Source organism: Cydia amplana, chromosome 10 (genome assembly GCF_948474715.1).
Source record: "Cydia amplana chromosome 10, ilCydAmpl1.1, whole genome shotgun sequence".
Classification (NCBI taxonomy): Eukaryota; Metazoa; Arthropoda; class Insecta; order Lepidoptera; family Tortricidae; genus Cydia; species Cydia amplana.
Genome location: NC_086078.1, coordinates 10160794 through 10183198, shown reverse-complemented (window position 1 = coordinate 10183198; position 22405 = coordinate 10160794). Strand labels below are relative to the sequence as shown.

The following is a 22405-nucleotide window of genomic DNA, read 5'->3' as shown; positions in this document are numbered from 1 at the left end:
TCATATTCGTAACAATGTAACTATATAGAGATCCTAAGTTGTCTCTTTTGTTACTTTCAACACAGATTCCTAATAAAACGGCACTGCCAAATATTTCGCAATCGCCTGGGACTGGAGTAGTAGTGAATCTTATTTGTCACTACAAAGGAATATATTATTTTAACGAGAGTTTAGAAACACGTAGTACCTACATATACGCTTTTTGTTTTTTTCTTAGGTGGTACGTGAAAGGGTAAACATGTGTATAATACACGTGAAATATGCTTGCCATGTGATAGATGGGTCTTTGATTCCGGTAATTTTGTTTGAAATCTGATAAATTTTCGCATTCTCAGAAACGAAATGGTACACACGCATGCTATATTGCGCTACATGTATATACATACATGTAGTAGTTGTCTATAATAAGTATTTTTATGTATGACGATCTTTACTCAGCTTGTAGTGTAAAGGTTATTAGACAGTGTGTGAATTTTCAAAAATCTGCGTTAGATTGACAAATATCTGGGGATCATTTTAACTACATACCAACCCGTCTCAAGGAAATAACTCGTCTACTGGAGTAAATTTCCAAATGTCCGAGACTTCGGAACAAATATCGATACCCAATTTCATGCACTACAAACTTCGTACTAAGCCGCATTTACCGCAGTGTTATCATAAATATACGAGCTATAAGAAGCTGATCTAGAAGAGGTAGAGCTCTCTAAATCTGCATTTTCGTAAGATAATTTACATTTATCACAATAAATTTTCCGAGTCGTTCCTCGTGCAAAGCCTGTCCGTGATGATCCTTCGTGGCAATGCTGCGAGCACCATGGACACCTTTGCACCAGGAACGGCATGAAGCGGTTTGTCTTTTTAAATTTTAATTCGACGATACAAGCTTTAAACTGTTTATACGACAACGGTTTCACTCACTTGAATTTTTAGTCGCTATTGGCGACATGTTTCGGGCCGTTCGGGGGTCCATCCTCAGGCTCGAGTGCTCGCGGCGACTGCAACTCGTGCACTGATCGCGCCGCCCGCCTCGTTGCGCGCGCGCTGAAAGGGCGGGGGCGGGGGGCGCGGTGCACTCCGCATCCGGAGCTGTCACGTGAAGGTTTGGTAGGGCGGCTGTATCGACTGACGTCCAGCACACTGCACTCACTATGTCCACGCGATCGTGTCGTTGTCGTATAAACAGTTTAAAATATAATATGTCTCACGTTTTTGTCAAAGTTTAATATCGAATACAAGCTTTCTTGAGCTTACCGTGGGGCTTAGTAAATTTGTGTAATAATGACCTATAATATTTATTTATTTATTTAATTTGTAATCTTAATCAATTAGTTTATAAAATATTAAATCAGTATTTATCACAGGTAATAATGGGAGGGGGAAGAAGACATTTCCTGCCAACCATAACCCCGGATCCCGAACACCCGAGTCGAGAGGGTCGCAGACTGGACGGGAGGAACCTGGCAGAAGACTGGGCCAGGGAGAAGAAACGAAGACGGTTGCGAGCCCAGTACATACACTCTAGGGACCAACTAGCGAAACTCGATCCAAGATCCGTAGATTATCTATTAGGTAAGTACATTTATTATTTCACATTAAGTAAATTTTATTTTTTAACAAGCAGAAATGTCTGCGAACGATGCTATTAAGCTTAGAATAAATTTCCGAAGATCCAGAGGCCGTGAGTTCAAGTCTCACCCAAGACAGTATTTTTTCCACTTTTAAATTTATTCTAAGCTTAATAGGTACCTAAAGTTGTTGAGTAAACTGGACAAACAGTATGCGGAAAAAGCCATAGGGTGAGTCGAGCGTTGTCAATTACCTATGTGTCACGCACTGTCACTGTTAACAATACATAAAAATAATTAAGACAGTAAGGTACACTTGGAATCTAATAAATTAGCTACTCAGATTTGCTAGCCAATTGATCAACAATAGTGTATTTGACACATGTTGAATTTTATAACTGAATCTAGTTAAATAGAGAGAAAACGAGCAATTTATCACAATACATTGGAAATTTAAAAAATATATGGGAATAATAAAAAAATACAAAGCCTTAAAGTTTCAATAATTTTTTTTTTTTACTTCCTAGAAGGAAATAATAATGATACCATTCGATTCCTTACATTTTATTTAAAAAATATTGTATAGCAACCATATACATAAACGCAATATTTCACTGACAAAATCGCAATTTCCTTGTTTTCCATTACATTGAAACGGCTTCTAACGTTACATGATGACGTCACGATGTAATTGCCATTTTCTATGAAGCGTTTCGTCAGTAACGTGCGGGTGCCATACTTTGGCCATCATTTGTGACTTTTGTATCGCTTTACGATTAAGACAATGGGTCCCATACATACATTTGATCCTCAAAACAAACCTGATCGACTGATACGATTCATAAAAAAATGTCAAATACCCTATTATGACGCTGCACAAATCTTCATGTTGCAATTATGTAAATAACCGGATGTATATCTGGCATAAGGCGATATGCCGTTGCCTTGTGTGTACCTAGGTGCGACCATAGAGAAATATAGTAAGACAAGAGTGCTCACTCCATACATCAGTTCAGACTATTAATTTCAGTGTCTACATCTAGCATCGAGTAGCGGAACTATCAGTACTGCTACTTGACAATAGATGTAGCACCGACCGGAAAGTCTTATCTCAACAGCATAAGACTTTCCGGTCGGTGTTACATCTATTGTCAAGTAGCAGTACTGATAGTTCCGCTACTCGATGCTAGATGCTAATAGTCTTTTTGGTACTAAAACTGATGTATGGAGTGAGCACTCTATGTATTTTTTTCTCTATGGTGCGACTTAATATTGTTATGTCTGTAAACCAATATTTTTAAGTAAATATAAGGCCGAACCCTAAAACAAAAAGCTATTATTACGTAGGTACATAGATATACTTTTAACACATATTACCTATTAAGTTCAGTAACTTTTTCCTTCATTCGATAAGAAACAGTGGATATATAGTAAGTAGAACGATGATTTATTAAAACCCTTAACAGGATCGATACGACGTTGACAGGCGATAATAAAGATAAATGATCAGCAAAATATTGTTTTTGCGGTCTCGAGTAATGGACTAACGGTAATAACAATATTCTATTATATTATTACTTAAGAGCAAAAGATTTGATATTTTAGGATTTTATTAAGAATAGAAAGACATTATTTTATTGAAAGGAAGTAACATTCTTGTTACCTACAACCTCCGTTTAAAGGAATGGGGACGACATTTTCTCCACACCAAAGGCGGTCATCATTTTCTTCTGTGCGTATTGACGTGATAGAAACTATTTCTATATAATAAGATGTATATTAATTTTTACTAGAGATGGGAGCAAAAAAAATAGCAAAAAAGTTTTTAGAAGCTTTTAACATCAGCATTTCTATCAAATGGAATTATTAAAATCTCTTCTTAACTGATCTAGGCTAGATGGTATCGTTGGATTTCTTATTCCACTTATTACCAGACACTTTTCTTCGCTAAGCCGCTCCAAAAAGCTACTGTGTTAAGTAGGTAGATACTGTTCTGTTCCTTAACAAAAAGGTCGGATTAACTTAACAACTATAACATATTATAAGCTTCTTACAGGACCGGGTGAAGCCTCACAATTATTAAGCCAGCTCAACACCACGAGTAATCCAAGCAAAATCGAGTTGACCGGTCACACGAACCAGTATAAAGTGCACTCTCAGATTACACAGTATTACGGACCTCGAGGTTAGGGTGGTGCAACTTTGTATGGATACTAGTATTATAATGATCTGTGGTATGGAGAAAAAAAAAGTAGACCTGATAAATGTTGGCTGCACAAGGCTCCCTTTATCTATGTGACAAAGAACTCATTTGCTAATGATGTAACTAGTGGTCGCTATGATTTTGTTTTGCAATTATCTCATACAAACAAAACAATACAAACTAAGCCAAGAGTAAAAATTTAGACCAGAATATTTTTACATATTCAATTCAATTCAATTATTTATTCATAAAATCTACATTATATACGTCATTATATTACATCATACTTACGTCATACTTATAACTAATGGAAAAAAACGTATTAAGAGTCATTACAACTTCTCCAAATTAGAGTTATTGATAGGTTAGGTTATAATCATACATTTTGTGTGGCAGTCGCTTTAAATGAAACAATTCATTTATAGCGATCTCTAAATGATGTTTAATTTTATTGCTTTATATTTTGGTGTGGCAAATTTCTGTGTATCTTGGATAATAAAGAACCTTGTGGAAAAGGAATATTCATAACTTTATATTTTTGGACAACCCTACTCGAGGCTAGAGGTACATTTTCAGTTGCCAGTTTGAGCTTTGGACTTACGAATCTACCTACTGTGATGTAGTTTACGCTTATTATCCTTCATATGTGTGGTTTTATCTAAGGTACTTACCTAGAAAATCCTTAAGCTTATTAAGTCTCTCCTGAAAGCGAAACACGTTACACAGAAATATTAAACATAGAAATCATTTTCCTAGTTTTTGTCCTTAGTAAGTATTTAATGTGTCATGTGAAAACAGTTTTAATGACGTCGCTTCGTATACCTACAATTATACTTTTTTACCTAATGTTTTAGATATATTATTGCTAAGAGGTATATATTCAATCAATCATTTATTTTCAAGCAACTAATGCCCATATACTGTATATTGCTAAGTGGATGTAGACTCAAATGTTCATAAATGTATGTGGTATAGTGACTGTACCTAAACATCGCTTGCGATAGCCGACCGTGTCCAAAGTTACCCTTTATCTATTTGCTTCCTTTTGTGTGCTTAAATAATAAACTGGATTCATATTTTAATTGGTTTCAAGCGGCCTAACCAAACATTAATGGGAAAGAAACACAACGTTGCGTACACCATGTTTGTGAACCGTTACATTATATTACTTTCATTAATTCACTTTACCCTTTGCCTTTAAAGGTTGGACTCAAAATGTGAAAGAAACCTAACCCTTTCCCCGGCTTTATTCGAGGTTGAAACTTGCGGCAATCAAAGTATAATAACGTATCTGTTTCGTCATGTTTGAGTTTTTTTTATCTACACAGGGGTTTATAGGGATTCACGATTTTAACTCACATTTATAGACGGGTCTAACGCGAAATTTATTCACATACCTTTATTTACCGACGTTTCGACACAGGTTTCACTGGTCATGGTCGCGGCTAACTGATGTCCTACCTATGTGTTCAAAACGCGAAAGTTTTAAATATTATATTCACGATTTTGTTTCATGTTTTTGAAGTGAAAACTTCTTTAGCGGCGCTGTGCACTTCATGTGATGGGGAAAAAATGTTAAACTCGCGAGAGGTGTCACGCGACCGTAAGACGTAAGACGGACACGTGACCTGATCGAAAAACTGTTACTTCAATGTCATTGAGTTTTTCTTTATTGATTTAAATGACATCTAGTGAGTTTCGCTCTAACTGGTATTAATATAACTCGAGTACTAACAGTGATGTCCTTAGGGGTTTCAAGTAATGCGACTAAATAACGCTAGATGGCGTTAACCTCAATTGTGCATAGTGCTGCAGACATTTTGCAATAGTGATTGAGTTTTCACTTCTGCCAGCACTCCCGGAGTGCAACCCGTTGTTGTTTTTTTCGTTAGATGGGTGGGCTCGTAAGTTAAATTAATGTTGAAATCGGTAATCGGCGCAAGTGCTTTCATTGTTTAGGTAGAATATCTTGCAAAAAATGTAACTCGCCTTTCTGACATTTTTGGTTAAATTCTAAGTGTGACTATTTAAAAAAAATATTACATACTTAAATAATTGGATCTTTCCCTAGTTGTAGTTTGTAAAGTCAAATGTGCCAAAAATAAACAAAAAAGAAATACTTAAGTACCTAGTTCGAACTAGTGTTGTCCACTAAAACGGACGGTTGTTGCCGATGCTCTAGTTTTCACGAGCTTCGCCGCGTTTTTAGAAGATGTAAGAGATGTGAACTTTACTGGTTTCTAGTTTTAAGTTTATTTTAATTTTATTATCGGTTATTTTTACGTTCCAATCATGAAACTTATCCAATTGAAATCTAAGAAACCCCTAGCAGAAATAATATTTTCAGACAGCAATATTCAGATATCACAACTGTACGCCAAGTGGCGACGTGGCGTGGGTACATAAAGACCGTTAGCTCTGTTAGAAATGAGATTGAATATTACTAGTAGAAATTATATTTTTAATAATAAATCAACAAAAACAATAAACATTCCGGTAGCAATGCAAACGCAGTAGTTAAACAAACAGTTATCCTAACTTAATAGAAATTTAATTGAAGCAAAACAGTGTTCGCTTTGGTTGAGATTTTAATAGGTACCTATCAACTGAATATTCAATGCAAATAAAGGTTTCCCGTATTTAAATGTCATGTTTCAGTCGACTTTATTTATGTTGCATTATGGATAATTGTGTCACAAGGGAGCAAAATGACATATTTACGGCGAGGGTGTACATTTAATCCTGAACGAAGCAAATGGTTCTACAATTGAATTCCGAGCGCAGTGAGGGATTCTAAAATAGAATCGTGAGCGTAGTGAGAGATCCAAGTGTTAACGCCCAAGGTGGAAATAATTTTACTACAATTTCACACATACCTACCGCTTTTCACGTCACATATTATGAAGAAATTATTATGTTCCAAAGTACCTACTGTAATGCTGTGTAACAAAATTGAATAATATTAAAATAAAATAACTAATAAATTTTCTACCAGTCAACTATTGGGTCAAACAGAAACTGACAATCGGTGCGGAAAAGAAACCCAGTACAGAGAGATAAAATAAAAGTCCCTAATTTGTTTAATATTCTAAATTCGGGGGTAACCGTTTGTAAACTCTACGTATTTGTTTACTCGTAGTTTGAAAAAAAAAACATGAAAACTTTTGCAATCTTGATAACGTCATACTGCGTTTCACATTTCCCAGCGTTGTCAAAAACTCCATTGTCCGATCGTTGTGACACTTGTGACTGACATAAAATGAGCGCGGACGATGGTTGCATGTGGTACTAAAATAAACTAAAAACATCGTTCCATTTTCAAAAGCTTACATGAAGTAAGCATGTCGAGCGTAGTCAAGCTTACAACCTACAGAGAAGGGTAACCTAGATCCCTCCAAAAACATGAATGTGAAATGAGAGCCGTTCAGTATTAAGAACAGTATGCGTCGTTGTTGACTTCGCCGGAAAAAGAGATCTATACGGGTGCCAAGTTCTAGTTCGCTTACTCAAATTTAATTTCGTTCGATTAATTAAAGTTCAGGATTTGACTAAGATAGTTTTTACGTACACTTATTTACAATTATATTTGCCTATATTACTTTTCTAAAATTTTATTTGTTGGTAGAAAATCTAGCCAAGTCAAATCCTGAACTTTAATTAATTACATCCCAAGCGAACTATAGTTCGTTTTTTTTAGCATTAGCACGTGGCACCCGTATAGATCTCAATTATTTGTCCGGCGGGCGAAGTCCACAATGACGCAGCCTAGATACCTATGCCCTCTAAAATCTGATATCTGCTCATTTCCGTCTAAATTACGTCTAGGTGAGCCTTAAGGATGACTCACGCTTGACCAGGCCGGAGCTTTCGGAGCTTCATTTCTATAGAAAGCACCACGTGATCACCGATCAGCCGTCATAGAAAATGACATGTTGGACGCCTCAGCCCGGCCACGGCCGGGTTATTCACACTAGTTACCACCAAGTTGTTACCAGTGGTAACTACTGGGAATTTTTTTCCCACCTTTTACCACTGGTAACTACTGGGAATTTTTATTCCCAGTAGTTACCACCAAAATTTTGTTAAGAGTTACTAATAAAAACAGTATAAATAGTATAGTATAAATATAGAGTGATTTTGAATTACCTAATACAATCACTTGAAAAATAATCTAAATGGATAATTAAATTTTTCCTTACATATATTATATTCATATTCATATTCATATTTATTATTAATAATGTACACATACATTACACGTCAAATATACAATCGGTGAAATAATAACTAAGCAATATTACATCAAAATAATGATATGAAAATTATACACAAATGAGTTCAATAAAATTAATTATTGTATATTATGTACGCGAATTACGTATGTAATAAAATTACTCATGAAAATTATTCTATTTTAATGTGTTTTACAATATTTCATTAATGTCGTAAAAGGCATTGTCGATTAGCCATTTTTTTAACTTATTATAAAATGAATTGTCATTTGAAATACTGGCTATTTCTACAGGAATAGCATTATAGATTTTTGGGCCTATAGCATACGTCGTTTTGGTAGATTTGGTTAGTCTGAATCTGGATGTTTCAAGTATACCTCTGTTCCTGTACCTTAAACTTCTTAGGTTACCCGCCCTGAGGGGAAATGCGTCCATGTTGGTTCTTACGAACTTCGCGATGTTGAAAATGTACTGCGATGGTAATGTCATTATTCGTAATGATATAAATAGTTGTCGAGCTGGTGAGCCGGGAGGAGCGTTGGCTATTATTCTTACAGCTCGTTTCTGCAGCACGAAGACGCGATGCCAGTCAGCGGTGACTATAGTTTTTGTACTAGTACTGGTTAAACTGTTTCAATAGGTTAGGTCACTTTTAAGGCAGTTTACTAAAACTTTAATCGACTTATAATTATATATTAAATCACTCTTTATTTATACTATACTATTTTTATACTGTTTTTATTAGTATTTAACTCTAACAAAATTTTGGTGGTAACTACTGGGAATAAAAATTCCCAGTAGTTACCAGTGGTAAAAGGTGGGAAAAAAATTCCCAGTAGTTACCACTGGTGACAACTTGGTGGTAACTAGTGGGCTTGGTGGTAACCCCCACGGCCCGGTCTAGCGTGAGTCATTTAAGAGCCAACGGGAGTGGTCATTTCTCCATACAAACGTACTCGACTGTTTCCTCCGTGGGTTTTCAAGCTAGAGCAATGATTTTTTCAACACAGATTAATCTTGTTAATATCTGTGTCGGACCGTTTTGATTTTTTTGATATTTTGGTTTTTTAAGGCGCTATAGCCCTTCAAAAATGGCCAAAATGGCCTAATTGACTATGCCGCAATGAGAGGCGTGGTATTCAAAACTGATATCAATTAGCTAAAAAAGCAAAACGGTCCGACATAGGTAATTTCATAATCATTTAGATTTCCAAATTTGGTTACGATTGGTTAAGTTTTGGAGGAGGAAACAGTCGAGTACGAAACCTCAATTTTTGAGATTTTTACGCAGGATTTTTCGCCTTGTCCTTATCGCACTAGTTTTAGGAGCCGCTTCCGTTAGCGAGACGGGTATATTTACCTAAAATATTTAAATCTCAGCTCCTGTTTCGTCTTAAGCTCACTTACCACACACGCGGGGTTGTTTACTTTATATTAGTTTATATACCTAAACGCGTTTTAGTGGAACAAATTACTTAGAGCGCACACTTTCCCTCAGGAAATTCGCCTTTTAATTTTCCCTGTGCTAAAGCTGCATTCTTTGCAGGTTTATTTGAATATTCTCACATGGAATTCAACGCGGAACGAGGCGCTGTGACGGACGCGGAGGAGGGCTCTGCCGACGGGTCCGGAGTGAAGGCTGACGACCCGTCCCTCTCCGATATGACCCGCGCGGCCCTATCTATATTGCTGAAGAACGACAAGGGATTCTTCTTGCTTATTGAGGGTACGTTATTGGAAATATTGAAAGGATTACTGCCAAGTGATGTGAAAATTAAATCTATTTCTGGAATTCAGTTGGAGTTACTGAAAGCGACTGTAGAAAGGGAATTAGCATAACAATGGAATTTTATATTTGTATGTATGGATATGTGTGAGAACACTTCAGACCTACTTTTAATTATAATATAAAATAGAGGTATACCAGCAAAATTCGATATGCTTATTACATTTTAATAGTATTTGCTCTGAATTCGATTTGACGAAATTTGAATATTTGAATAAGAAATTTTACTAGCGTCCCATATTTTTTATATTCGTTTTATTTGATTGAAAATAAGTCTAATCATTCTATTTGAAATAGAAGTTGTAAAAGTGTAAGTAAAATATGTACGTAAAAAATCAAGAGCTTTGCCACAAAGCTCAACATAAATACCTACCTACTTAATATTCTAGACGTCTAGAAACTCTAGAAGCCGTTCATTCGAAAGTTATGAAAGTTCGTTCGTTTAGAAATTGCTAAACTCTTACATTTGGATTTAATTTTGTATGCTACAAAATATTGATAGCCACGTGTGCTGGGTATTTTTACTTAGCTTACAGATTGTATAAAAATATACATGCACGTGGGATAAATGAGCGCGTCAAGTTTATTGTTTAATACATTTTAAAAGAAATTGCAGTAAAGGTGGAAAATTTCAACTCAAACAAGTAACGTGACGTCAGTATACCTATCTAAGGAACAAATACTGGCAAACGACAGAAAGTGATTATTCTCTGCGGCGAATTCTTGGTAACAAAGCAGAACTTTGAATTGATTGACTCTGCAGGAAAATCGCGCAACATATTTTAATCGCTCAAAGCATTTTGCAGCAGCAATCCGCTCGGTTTGATGCGAGAGAAATGTTCGCGCGGTTTTTAAACATTACAATAGTTCGCGCATTGCGGCTCCGCCTGTTTTCCGTGTGTGCTGCTCCATACTTGTATAAAATAATAAGTCCACTTGTAATTTGTAAATAAACAGAGGCCTCTGTAGGCGACAAAACTGACGTTTACACAATGTAACTTGAAACATTTTGACACGTAAAGGCGGGATTCCACCAGTGTGCGGCACTGTGCGGCACAAGCATTTTTGTACTAAATATGCTTGTGTCGCGCAGCGTCATACACTGGTGGAATCCCGCCTTAATGCACGTAAAATACAAGTACGCAACGATAATATTAATAAAAAGTTAAATTCACTCAGCCATCAAATATGATTTTCATTTATTTCTGTGGATAAGCATTAATCATTAGGTATCAGCCACTCTCTCACTCTCTCAATTTGTCAAAATGTTTTATTTATGGTGATGAATGAGATCATCCGAGTTCTGTTTTTTCCAAATATCTATCATACAGCGTGAGTGGAATCAATTTTTACAAGGCAGCAATTAATATCGTTATTCGTTAGCAACTTTTTGATCACTTTAAAAAGGAAACATTTTCTGCAGAACTGCTTTTCAACTTCGCTAGTTTAAAATGTAGCTATGTCATGTGTCAGGTCCGAATATAAATACCTATATTAAGTATTTTTCTACTTCAGATTGTCCGAAATCGCTAGCGTACTCGTAGCTACAATTTCGAACACTGGTAACAATTATTGAAACTACAATAACGAGAAAAACTTACTGATACAATTAATGAAGTTTAGTGAGTTCACGTTCCCTGCAGTAGAAATTTCAAAGATGTATTTTTAAAAGTTACGTTTAAATCCGCTATTAACTAGTTATATAAATAAGAACAATGTTTCTCCGAGAGCAGTTTTATTATTTTAAGTAGAATTTTATCTCTAGGAGATTCTTTGATTTGAATTTTGAGCCTTGTTCTGACGATCTAATTAAAATTTCTAGCCGTTATGAAAATTATTAAAACTTTGTTTCGGAGTGGGCAGCGGGAAATGGGGGTAAACATGGCGAGTAGATGCGATATACTTAAAACTGATGTGGTTTTTAATTTAATACATGACTAAGTTTAAATATAGATCCAGGCCTCCGGTTTTATAGTTTTCTCGAAGTACTACTTCCTTAATGTGTCATTTCCATTACTAGGTGGGCGGATAGATCACGCACACCATTACAACAATCCATACAGAGCGTTGGACGAGACGTTGGAGTTGGAAACGGCATTGTTGGCAGCACTGGAGCGAGTCAACCCAGCCGAGACTCTCATCGTGGTCACGGCAGATCACGGACACGTGATGACCTTTGGTGGCCAGGCCACACCTCGCGGCCATCCCGTTTTGGGTAAGCTTTTTTTTAATTACACGCACCGTTCATGCGGTAAAAAGTGCCAACAGCGAAAATGCAAAGCAAAATTGCTGTGTCATATTCCGGGTGTGGGCAGCCGTATATAGATAATGCCGGTGAATTTTGAAATTCCTGGCGTTCTAAAGTGAAAAAAATATTAAGGCTTACATTTGATTAAGACGAGAAATAAAACATCATAGTCATTAAAAATATATATGAATCTAGATTCCCAGTTATACTTTATTGAAGAATGCCCGGGAACAACGCAAAAAACCGTAACATTGGAAAATTCATTAAATTGTATACTTTATCCTCGCGTCTTAATCGGTCTTCCAACAGCGGTTTTTTTTGTGGTGGAGCAGTATTATTAACAACCAGTCTTTTGTAGCTGAAAATCGCACGTCATAATCGGAATTCCCATTCCTTTTCAAGCTTAACGAGAGCTACCTCACATGGACTAGTTAGATTCCCAATAAAATTGTGTAACATAAATGTACCAGTGATGGACACCGTGCCAATAGACGCCACTTTCAATCTTAAGTAAAACCAAGGAATTAATGTAATAAAATAATGGGCAATGTCACTTGGAAATTTATCTTTATAGTTAACGGACTAAAGACATAAATACAAACTGTCTGTACAATATTACGTATCCCTTCAGTTCCAGTTTTGATTACGTCAAATTAAATAAACATCAGTCGGATAGGGCTCATCTCTGGAGACTTTTCGTTCCACCTAAATTGTAGGCCAAACTAGTTTAATCCAACTTTGAGAGTACAATAGTTTAAATTTAAATTAGTTACAAATGAAACATCTGCTAGAGCTTGGTCTAACTTAAACACTAAGCTGGAATTTGAAGTTCTATAGTCTGTTATTTTTAAAATTACGTATAAAGTATTACACCATACATTTTCCATGCAAAAAAAATCAGACTTTACCTTAACCCTTTTATTCGTAATTTTTTAGAAGCCACAATTAGTCAATTTGTGTTTTATCCCTTTCTTACAAAAAATACGTAAGTCAAAATGACTGACTAAGACAAACGATTAATAGCTAATTGAGAAAAACGCCATTAGAATTTCACGATAAAATGAAACTGTATCAATTACAGTGACAGTGACAGAGCAGAAAGCACGCTGAAGGAAACAGTGAAAAATTATGATGTTCCAAATCAATTTACCGGAAAAGTTTTTACCAGTGCATAATTTAAAACTTTTTTACGTTTGACTGAAGGAAAAGCTGAAGAAGTTAAACAAGGATTAAAACTTAAAAATGAAAGAAGGCAGTGTTTTATGATTTGGAAGGTTTTATGACTTGTATTCTTTAAAAAAACAAGTGGCATTTATCATTCAGTAATAGCAAAATTTCTAACATTTTCTGTACCTGATTATTTACGGTAAAGCAAAAGAGGGTTTATGATTTTGACTTGTATGTATGTATATGTATGTATATGTATGTTCATCCGTTACTCCATATCCATAACTTCAGTGAGGTGTGGTTTGCATCGTCTTGATTGTCCGCTGGTATGGCTATAACGCCATGCTCAATTGCATGTGACGTCATATTACATGAAAAAATTATGACCATAATCCAATTTAAAGTCCAAATAGTAACTGACATTTGGAACTCTGTAAGCGCCATGTAGGAAATAATAACGTAACGCCATCTGTTAGAATCTTGTGGCACAACGTTGACAGTGACCCAGATGCCACAAGTTAAACCCCCCCCCTTGCCCCCCTCGTAAAACAATAGTACATTGTGCAACGTGGGGGAAGTGAAATATTGTACGAGAGTCTATATATATTCACGACAGCCGCAGGCTGGAGTGAATTAAAGACTCGAGTAACAATATTTTTACCCCCGTAGTTACGCACAATGTTTTTCATCACACTTGCGAAGAAAAAACTAAATTTTAAGCGAAATAATTTTTAAATACGGTGTAATTTCAAACATTCGTTCGCCATATTCGATTGTTTTGGCAGGTTGAAGGCACAGACCCATCCGGATTCAGCCATAATTGAAAATTGTGTAAAAAAAATTGAAACGGCTATTAAATTAATCAAAATAAATAGTTTTAAACATACACAAAAAAAATTATAAACGTCAGTATTTTCAATGTAAAACCCATTTAAAACTACTTGGTTCGTATAATTTAGTGACATAATTAAAATTTTTTCAGAATCCATAACTCACGCGGGAACAATTTAGACCTTTGTCCTTCAGTACACCTGCATGAAATAAGATCTTTTACGAGCAAGCGTGATGAAAGAAAACATGTTGACCGCTATGTACCTATTGGCTCCTCTACACGATGGGCCAACGCCGGCCACTCCAAGGGACGCAGCCATGCCGTAGAATGAGATAGCAATATCACTTGCTCCCTCTAACGCATAAATGCGTCCCTTGGAGTGGCCGGCGCTGGCCCATCGTGTAGAGGAGCCATAAAACATAATATTAATGGGCACAGGTGCGGATACCATGGTATCCGATATCGACGGCCTACGCTACACAACGTTGCTGTATGGCACGGGACCGGGCCACGCGGAACCTCGGGCCATTCCGGCCAACGGAACTGTCACGTCACCGGACTCAGTGCACGCTGCCGCTGCGCCGCGACAATGGGCCACCCATGGAGGAGAAGACGTGCCTGTTTATGCCTTAGGTACGTAAGATGTAACAGGGTGAATCAACTTTTTTTTGTCCCTCGTTGCCATGGTTACGTTCTCCTGGGTAACTCTTTAAAACCTGATTTTTAGGCATTTAAATTCACCAAACACACTTTTTTGTGATACCTATAAACCCTTTCCATTGAGGGTTGTTTACCAAGCGCGTCAGAGGAAGGTGGTGTACAATTTCTTCTAACAAACTATGCTACTATTGTCTCTTGGCTGACCGGACAGAAAAACAACAAGAAATAATTGGTCCACCCAATAGTTTGCCTTGTGTCTGTAGCCCTATACAGGTTGGCTGGGCCAACAGAAAGAAAGAAAGAACGATTTTCACAGATAAATTCCAAGATAACTCACCAAAAAGCAGAACGTCGTCTCAATTACTTAAATAGTCTGATTCGCACTTGTGCGGCTTTTTATTATATTACTTAATTATAAGAAATTTTGTTCATTATTCCATAAGATTGAATAAATTAAATAAGTAGGTACTTATATAATTTTATTTTTTACTCATTTTGCCCTACCTGCTTTGCACTACAGCACGTTTTTGAGTTTATCACTACATAGTATAAAACAAAGTCACTTCCCGCTGTCTGTCTGTCTGTATGCTTAGATCTTTAAAACAACGCAACGGATTTTGATGTTGTTTTTTTAATAGATAGAGTGATTCAAGAGGAAGGTTTATGTATAATTTGTTAACCCGTGCGAAGCCGGGGCGGGTCGCTATTCGATAATAAAATAAAAAAAACAACGGGTTGCACTCCGGGAGTGCCGATAGAAGTGAAAACTCAATGACTAGTCCAAAATGTCTGCAGCACAATGTATAATTGACCCATCCTTTTTTCTATTGAAAAAATTTAGTTCCGAAATTGCTGGTCAGTGAGCTTGTTTAAAATTCGAAATTCAATTTTGTAGCGTTAATTGTTTAAAATTTGAATAGAAATTATAAAGTTACCTTGCAGACCTCGCATCTAAATATATTTGGACATGATATTTGAGTTATATTCACCAGTACTACAGTTCACTTTTATTAGCGATTTCATCAAGAATTATGTCATTGAGTTTTTCTTTATTGATTTAAATGCCATCTAAATGAGTGGCCATCTGAACCTTACGGTCACGTGATCGCCTTACGCTGTCTCGAGTTTATCATTTTTTCCCCACCTCAAAAAGTGCCCAGCGCCGCTAAAGAAGTTTTTACTTCAAAAACGTGAAGAACAACGCTCAAACTTCTATCATTCGGAGTAAAATAGTACTCGTACCGGTATGCTATTATGGTAGATGTACTAGATTACGAATTATCCGATGACACTTTTATTTCGTAGTGTTAACAAGCTCATCAATTTCTTTATTTTACATATAGTTACGTCATACATATCATAAGATCATTAGTCTGATGCTCGATCGGGACTTACAAAAATTCATTTTCAGACATTCGTAATTAATTTCTCAATAAAACGGCGCCTACCAGATTTAGGCGGGGTACCGTTTTAGGCTCCCCTCCCCTATCCAAGAGTCTCATTGGCTTAATATCATTGTGAAAATAAAAGCTAATAAATAATATTGAGGCACGAAATTAAAATGATCTCTATTTCTGGAATAAGGTAAATAAACAGAAAAGTCAATTTTTTATTTACACGTGTTATCAAGTTCAGCGAGGCCAAGGATATTTTTATAACGAGATTACTTACCAACGTAATTAAAAAGGTTTTTTCTGTGAAACGTTGTTAAAAATACGGTTGGGTACATGTCGGCCGAAGTAAAGTGAAGATGAACATTTAGGTACTGTATTTTTCATATACGTGTTTGTTGTTTATACCTACCTACATTTGTTTATACATACTATGTATAACGATACCTTACTACTCATCTAGCGTTTTCTCAGTTACATCCGAAATGACCCCGGGATCTGTTGTGGCAACCTAATCCCGAGCATTACTAGTTTTTTTTAAAGAAGCTGCCATTAAACCTGCCAACCCAAAGAGGAAACTAGGGCACACACTATGTTTTGTTTTATACACTTAAAAGCGATTGGAAAATATGAAACAATATTTGTAAATACATATACATACATACTTTTTAAGATACTCATCGGTTATGACTTAACTTGTTTTTTTATATGTAAAAATACAGTACTAAGGAACATAATTATCTTATGTTAATTTTACTACGTCGTTAATAACAAATTAATGTAAGCTTGAACGCGATCAGGCTTTATAATGGCAATATCCTGTTCTTTGAAAGGTAATATGCGAGAAGGTTTGGGGTACACGCAATGCGGAGATGGAGGCCCATTAAAAGTTTGAGGTTTACTTAGGAAACATTGTAAAGTTTAACAATGAGTGGGTAAATAAAATTGTACGAGTAGGCTCGGAAATTTTATTTTACCGGCCTACGTTTATATATTTAATTTAATCAGTTTCGTTTATGTAAGTTAGATTGGAGTTGTGTAAGTGGCTTCCTTTATGTGATGAGGTTGCTCTTTCATAACTATTTGCGAAGAATTGTGAGTACTTAGCGGCAAAAATATCGAGGGTCGCGTAAACGACTGTGATGTCTGTGATGTTGCTGGCGAGTAAATGCTTGTGGTTTACGTAACATGAACCTGCAGGGATACTGTTGCTATTTTCAACCCTAATATTCATGGAATTCCTAGTAGTGTATTTTAGTAGATTAATGGAAATCTTTTCATATATTTTGTATGTTGCTGCAGACAATATTTTCTTTTGTAAATAATGTGTGTGTAATAACTAAATTATACTTATTTTCTGCCAATACTCACAAAAATGGCTCATTTAAATGTACATACTCGTACAAATAATAAAAATTGACAAAGCCAGAAAAACTCGCAAAATTATCTATGCCTGAATAAAATCACATTCACTATGAATATTTATATCAAAAAAAATATTTTCATAATTTATAATTTGACGACCTGTCTGGCCCAGTGGGTAAGTGGGTAGTGACCCTGCCTATGAAGCCGATGGTCGCGGGTTCAAATCCTGGTAAGGCCATCTATTTGTGTGATGAGCACGAACATAATATATGTTCCTGAGTCATGGGTGTTTTCCATGCATTTAAGTATTTTTATATATTTATATATTATAATATATATCGTAATCGTAACCCACAACACAAGCCTTATTGAACTGACTGTAGGACTTAGTCAATTTGTGTAATAATGTCACATTATTATTATTATTAAAGCCTTTCTTATAATGTCACATAATATTTATTTATTTTATCATTCATTTATTTATATTATATTTAGGTATAACTGATTTATTTTGTAACTAACGGTGCTGCGCTGAGTTTTAGGTACCAAATAACGGTATGAACACACCGGTCCTAGAATGACTACTATTTCTATTTGATGTGTGCTTGTCTGCAGGGCCCATGGCAACGGTGTTATTCGCGGGCGTGGTGGAGCAGAGCTACATCCCCCACGCGATCGCCTACGCGGCGTGCCTCGCGCACCAGTCGCGGAGATGTCAGGAAAAGACTAACTTTACTCAGCCACAGGTATTTGTAATAGAATAAGGTACTTAGGGTAGATGTTGATTTCAACTTTAGCCAGTCTTTTCCAAGACCACGGGGACAACGCCGTCCTCGACACGTCGGAGGTAAATCTTAAAACTTAAATACGCGATTAAGTCCCGTTGTACAATTAAATAAGGTACTTATTTACTATTAATTTTAGTCGTAGAACTTAGCGATTGCCTCAATGACCGAGCTTTTTTACTTTTTGAAACCATGTCTATTATATTGCCTTTAGTGCAGTATCTTTCGTTGATGAAAGAATGAATGATGTAAAGTAAAATAGGTACACAATATTTTCACTTGGGCCAGAAATTTTCATAAAAAGCGTTCCGTTAACAAAGTTTAATACGGAGGATATTTTATACATTTCGATTTTGTTGCTCCACATTAAAATATAAAAACGTATTTTATTACGCCTGAAAACAAAATACGAAGCCCGAATACCGAGGTTGATTTTTATCAGTTAAACCTCTCTTTATCCCTCTTCACCGAACACGTTTTACGTCCAATTCTTCCGCCATTTAATATCGCTTTCCTCTTTCTATTAATATTAAGCAAGCCCCGCGCAGTTTAGCTTTCACAAAGTTGTTTACGTGACTTCCTTGTCGGTTTAAGTTCTTCCATGAGGCATGTATAAGAATACAATGAGTATATAAACACACATACGTACATACATGAGTGTCGAATACAAGAGTATGGTTGCAGATTCCCACGAGACCACCTGTGCTGGCTAAGTTTGCCTAATACAATATTGTCACTTATTTACTTTGTGAATATTCCTTTTTGTGCCATAAAACCTTAATATTCATATCATACAACACAAAATAAAAATAGTCATAGAATAAAATTAATTCATAATTTTACTGTTCACAGAGATGTCTAAATAATATATTTAACAGCTAATAGTTTATCCATCATATTAAAACAGGTCCAAGAAAACTTTATGAATATTATTAATTTAGGCTAGCTTTGCTAACGAGGCAAATTCAATGCTATTTTAAAACTTTAAGTAGGTAAGTATATTATTAAACATGTAATCTGTTAAAGGGGCAGGATAGTGTAAAGAGTTTTTATTAAACCTTCCGATAGTTGGGTTTCGAAAGACAATTAATTTAATTAACTTTCCTCATCAATAATGCTTTCTGCATTTTCTATTGCGTAAACAAGCCTCGGTTAGCTGTGTAGGTCATCGGTTAATTGGGACAGTTTTATCACGCCACACTTAGCGAAGATTTCAATAACACTTTCCCCCCATCCCCCCTTTTTATTTACAGAATTATTGACAGAATTGTATTTTATCGACACAAAGAAAATGGATTTTAAATTCATCATCTTTAGTTATTTCGGAGCAGTGTCATTGCCATTTATTCAAATATTTATAGATTTTTTTTTATATTGAGTGAAAAAAAGAACCTCCCCCTTCTTTTTGCCCACCAGTGGTACACAGTGGGCTCAGAATAATAATTGTTAATAGGCGTGTCCGGCAAATTTTGAAGAAACAAGCCGTAAGTCAATGTTGTGTAAAAATACGAACCCCTTCGCAGGGATCGGATACCGGTATTTTTTGTATGGGAACGGAAACGGTATTTTTTCGTTCTTTGCTAATTACTTCATTTGTAATTGAGCAATCTAATAATACGAAGTCGTAACCTAATACCACAACTGTGTCCTACATTTCGAGTATAAAATAATTCGAAAAATATGGTTATTTCTAAGTTTTTGCAAAAAACCGGTTCCGATCCCTGCCCCTTCGAGCCTATATTTCCACCTCCGTAACTTTGTTCCCGGAACAGTTAAGAACCTTATTTTTTATTAAACGAACGGTACGCCACCAGGGGAAGTTTGGGTAGGTAAATAATTAATATTCGCATCTAGAGTATTGGCGTTTCCGATTGAGTTTATCGACTTAATGACACTCTCGAGATCCGGAAGGAAATTTGTTGGTTAAGTTTGTTCGGTAAAGTTATGGCAGCTTATAATTTAAATCTAATACCAATACTTTAGGGTAGTTCATATTAAATATCTGGATATAATTTAGTTTATTAGCGTCATGGCTTGCCGTGGCATTATGCTGAGTGGGGATCCTGTTTAGCATCTAGGTTGTGTTCTGTTACTGTTGTGTCTTTGGTTAACAACTGCTACTGCTGTCTTAAAAACATAATTATTGTAATAATCTTGTTCCAGGTACAGCCTCCCAAATGTGTACTGCCCGAGGTCAGCAGCATTGCCGGGGAAGACAGCCGCGAACCGGCCGGCGGTCGTCGCGTCGTCGTCGCGTCCAGCGTCATGTCTGACGAACGCGCCCCCCGTTCTTCCGCGATCGTCCACTTCACAGGGCTCATCAATATAATCCTTAATTTAAGCGCATTATGGTCTATTATCAATTAAAATCACACCTTGTTTTTCACGATTTATTTTACACAGAATACATAGTTAGATAATGAAAATTTGTACAGGGAAGATTATAGAGATACGGATCGGATTATTGTAAATAAAATTAGTCGTTGTAAATAAAGATGGTAAATGTTTTAAATTTGTTTTATTGAGCTTCAAACATATTAAAGTTTCATAGTTTTGGTAATACATATTAGTAAATTAGGAGTCGAAGTGGTCGCCATGGCCGAAATGATCATCAGCATCATCATCATCAATATTAATTAATTTATGGTGCACTTAAGACGTTTTTCGTATTTCCAGAACAAGCTTTACCCCGGAAATTCAACAAGGAGTAAGTTATTAGATTAGATGTCAAGACGCCAAACGACAGTACAAGAGTACTACTTATTAAAACTTTACCAATTGGTTTCACGCACAGGCACAACACTTCTCGCTCGTAATGATTGCGTATTGGTACGAATGAAGGAGCGCTGCTTATGCTATAGGTAAGTAAGTACGTACTTACTCTAATAAGCTTAATAAATTGAACTAGCTCCAGTTTGCCTAATAGTAAAGTTTGACGTTCCGCCACTGATAATCACGTCACTCGGCCCGATTCGGGAAAATAATTAGAGATTCACTAGATATGAAATAGTAAAGATATGTGACGTTCCACGGCAAAAGGTACCTTATGGCGACTGGCGCTTACGCTATTATTAACGCAGCTCCAATATTCAGCCAGGGCAATGGTACCTTTTGCCGTGGAACATCACATATCTTTTCTATTTCATGTCTAGTGAATCTCTAAATCATTTCCCGAATTGCGCCGACTTTTATATAACATGTGGCAAAACCTAACTCAAATAGGTACATACATATGTTAGAATTTAATATTGCTTTTAAATTTAAATTGAACTCGCGTTAAGGTATTCCCGCAGCGATTTTTATGGCCACATGTCACTTGTCAAGTCTTAAAAGGCTTAACTTTGTTTACCTAAAATAATTTGAAAACGTTTCTCGAGTTATGATATTAACATTGCGTCTAAAAGTTGGAAAAGATAAATTCTTCGTTAATTCTTGTTCAGAGCAGAATATCTGCTAATAAAATTATATTATCTTTATTTATTTTTCGTCTTACGTTAGGTTCTTTATAGGTACTCATTACATATAAGTAACTCATACGGAACAATTGAAAAGCTTTCTAAAAGTTTTCTCAATTTGCAAGCATGAATTATTTGCCTAATATCCTACGAGTACCTATTGTATGTTGTCGAGATGGGTCTCTATTATTTTCCAAATAGTTTTATTGCCCACATTTTCATTAGTCATATTAGTCATAATTCATTTGGTTCAGAAACGCGTCACTTTTCAGGTTTGCCATAAAACAAACCTAACCTAACCTAACCCATCTATATAGGATAACCTGACGAAAATCCTGAAAAGTTAACGGTTTCAGTTTTATGAATAACGATAATATGACAAACAATACATTATGACTTAAAACGTAATGTGAAACAAAAGGACCCCTGTTGACCCCAACAGGGGTCCTTTTGTTTCACATCTCAGTTTCATGTCTAGACTTTAAACTTTTAGAACTAAGAGTAAGACCTAGAAAGTGCTGAACTTTCCTCACTGAGCATTCACTATAAAAAATCTATTCTCCGTTTCTAGCGGCTGTCTCTCTTTGCCTTTTACGTGGGAGGTAGGTAGGTGATAAATAGGTCGTACGTGGGGTATAGTAGGTGCCGAACTTTATTTTATGATAGGGGAACGGCCTCCGCGAAGGATACGAGTATTATTTTTATACCTTCAC

At 36.0% G+C, this 22405-nt stretch overlaps 1 protein-coding gene across 1 annotated transcript in view; it reads left to right on the top strand.

The window, feature by feature from the left end:
• Nucleotides 1-20743, top strand: part of LOC134651337 (alkaline phosphatase-like) — a 105384-nt gene extending 84641 nt beyond the window's left edge. The window contains exons 7-12 of the mRNA XM_063506411.1: nt 1365-1572; nt 9550-9729; nt 11810-12004; nt 14475-14669; nt 18068-18198; nt 20401-20743. Coding sequence (XP_063362481.1) covers nt 1365-1572; nt 9550-9729; nt 11810-12004; nt 14475-14669; nt 18068-18198; nt 20401-20604 — 1113 coding nt within the window. The 3' untranslated portion in view covers nt 20605-20743. The remainder of the gene's footprint in view (nt 1-1364; nt 1573-9549; nt 9730-11809; nt 12005-14474; nt 14670-18067; nt 18199-20400) is intronic.
• The last annotated feature ends 1662 nt before the right edge of the window (nt 20744-22405 follow it).